We start from the raw sequence: 2,649 nt of genomic DNA on the forward strand, positions 1-2,649 counted from the left end.
AATATTCACAAGGAATTCTCGTAAGGATGTCGGTTTTTAATAGTATCTCGGTGATTACACGTAACATATACTGTAGTATTTCTCTAGACTTTCGTATACGTTACTTTTCAAGAATAGGACCCCAGATACGTCTCAATAGATTCGGTGCTTGTGTAAACTTATTCAGGCCTGTTAGTAAATCTGTTCAAAAATAATTCCTGAACAAAATGAAGTGGTTACGGACTATCAAATAAGAGAGCGTTTATATTAGTTGTAACTGTATACCTGAGAATACACCAATAAGTTTGAGTCTGCTTAATGCAACTATTGTTGTGGATATTGTTATTGATAGTGAGTCTGTTAGGGAACGTTTATTGGTCATAACCGTATGCTGTATGCTGTAATCTGTAAGAATTGATTAATCACAGTCAAATATTTCCCTCTCATTCGATAGTAAGAAGGTAATACTCGAAAGTGATTGGTTAATTTTTACAGATTACAGCATACGGCTTATGGCTATGGCCAATATAAACGTTTTCCTAAGATTCACTATCAAATATCTACAACAATGGTTGCATTAAAACTATTAAAATTATAAAAGACTCAACTATTATTGATATATTCTTCTAAATCATTCAATCAGAATTTTAGATCTAGAAGAATATATCAATAGCATTGAACGTTCACTGAACTATTGAGTCCGCTGAATGCAATGTCAAGCAGTCACGCTTGTAGCAACGGGCAGCCATATATTGAAGCGAAGCACTCTAAAAAGTATCAAAGCTGCTCGAATGTGACGTCATCAAGTTGATGCGCAGTAGAAGTCTAAATTCATCTATGGGATGAGAATTTCCTTCATTTCTATCATAGTAATACATAGGTTTTGAAATTCAATTTTTATGGTATACAGCATATATGGTATACAGGGGAGTCATCTAATGTTAAATATAATATTATATTATAAATATAATATTAAAAATATCTATGCTATAAAATAAAAAATAGCTCGTGTAGGAGCCCTAAAATAGGAAAGAATTATTCATCATGTTGAATTTAAATGTATTCATGGATTCAAATAGATTTGAAAAATTAGAAGCGCAAATTCGAAATTAATTAATTTCTATCTGTTTTATTATAATTTATTCTCGTTTACTAAAAAAACAAGAACAGCCAAAAATTAGATTTTTTTTCTATCATATGAAGATTGACAGTTTAGAAAATTATATAGGGTATTTGGAAAGTTCGTGCCGATTTTGAAGGAAAATTGAAATGCAGAAGATTTAAATTTTAGTATACATTTATTAAATTATATAGGTGCCATTCTGTTCTACAACCTTTCTCCATCTTTCAGGCAACTTGAAAATTCCATCCTTCTCTCAGGTTTTTCAGCGAAAAACTTTTCTAAGTGATTTTTTACTTCGACCAAAGAGTTGAAGCTTTTTCCATGAAGGGAATTTTATAATAATCAAAAGGTAGAAATCAGAGGGTCTAGTGAATATGGTAGATGGGGTAGAATATCCCAACCGAGCTCTAACAACTTTTGTCGAATTATCAAAGACATGAGGCCGCGCATTGTTTCTATTTCTGGATGTTTTTGTTCAATTGCTGTTTTCTTCAATTTGTCTAATTGGGAACAACTTCTTTGAATTTATCGTCTCGATGTTTGGTAAAAGCTCATAATACAGGATCCCTTTCCAATCCCACCAGACACAGAGCATGACCTTCTTTGGATGAAGACCGGCTTTTGGGGTGACTAAAGGTGGTTCATTCCGCTTTCCCCAAGATCTTTTTCGCTCAACGTTATTGTAAATGATCCATTTTTTATCCCCCGTCACTACTTGCTTCAAAAATGGTGTCTCCTCGTTGCGTTTATAGAGCGAGTCGCAAATGGAAATGCGATCCATCAGATTTTTCTTCGTTAAATCGTGGGGAACCCATACATCAAAACGGTTTATGTAGCCAAGCTTCACAAAATGGATGGTGGATTTTGATATATTTAACATTTCTGCTAATTTACGTGTCGTATAGCGTGGGTTATTCTCAATCAGTGTTTTAATCTTCATCTGTGATGGAGGGCCTACCTGGGCGTTCTTGATCTTCAAAGTTAAAATCAGCTTTAAACCTAGCAAATCAGCTTTAAACCAAACCACTTCCGCACAATTTTTTCAGCTACAGCACCTTCGCCATAAACAGCGCATATCTTGTTTACCTTTCTGGTAAAAGAAATGTCTAAAATATACTTTGTTTTCTTCCATATTCAAAGGCGTATAAAACTGACAAAAATTAACGTATCGCAACCAAATTTTTTTCCAAGTATGCCTGAAATATCATCTTTTATCAATGTACGCATGTCATTTGTTTTCGTTCTAATATATTCAGACCTGTCCTTACCACCTACCAAAAATCGGCACGAACTTTCCGGACAATCCAATAATTAATACAAGAAACAGATATTTTTTTTACGATCACATAAATATCACTACATTTTCTTTATATATATATATATATATATATATATACACACACACACACACACACACACACACACACACACACACACACACACACACACAGAGAGAGCAAACGTTTTTTAAATTTTAAATATTATTATATAAACATTACGTGCACGGATATATTTATATGGCAAGAGAAATTAAACAATTAATCTAT

General features: G+C 33.1%; 1 protein-coding gene across 1 annotated transcript; it reads right to left on the reverse strand.

Moving 5' to 3' along the window:
* Positions 1–1,577: 1,577 nt before the first annotated feature.
* Positions 1,578–2,042, reverse strand: LOC108692157 (histone-lysine N-methyltransferase SETMAR-like). Its single transcript, XM_018200309.1, has one exon. The coding sequence runs from the start codon at positions 2,040–2,042 to the stop codon at positions 1,578–1,580; it is 465 nt and encodes a 154-aa protein (XP_018055798.1).
* Between the last annotated feature and the right edge of the window lie 607 nt (positions 2,043–2,649).

The sequence above is a fragment of the Atta colombica genome, unplaced genomic scaffold, assembly GCF_001594045.1.
Source record: "Atta colombica isolate Treedump-2 unplaced genomic scaffold, Acol1.0 scaffold63, whole genome shotgun sequence".
NCBI classification, from domain to species: domain Eukaryota; kingdom Metazoa; phylum Arthropoda; class Insecta; order Hymenoptera; family Formicidae; genus Atta; species Atta colombica.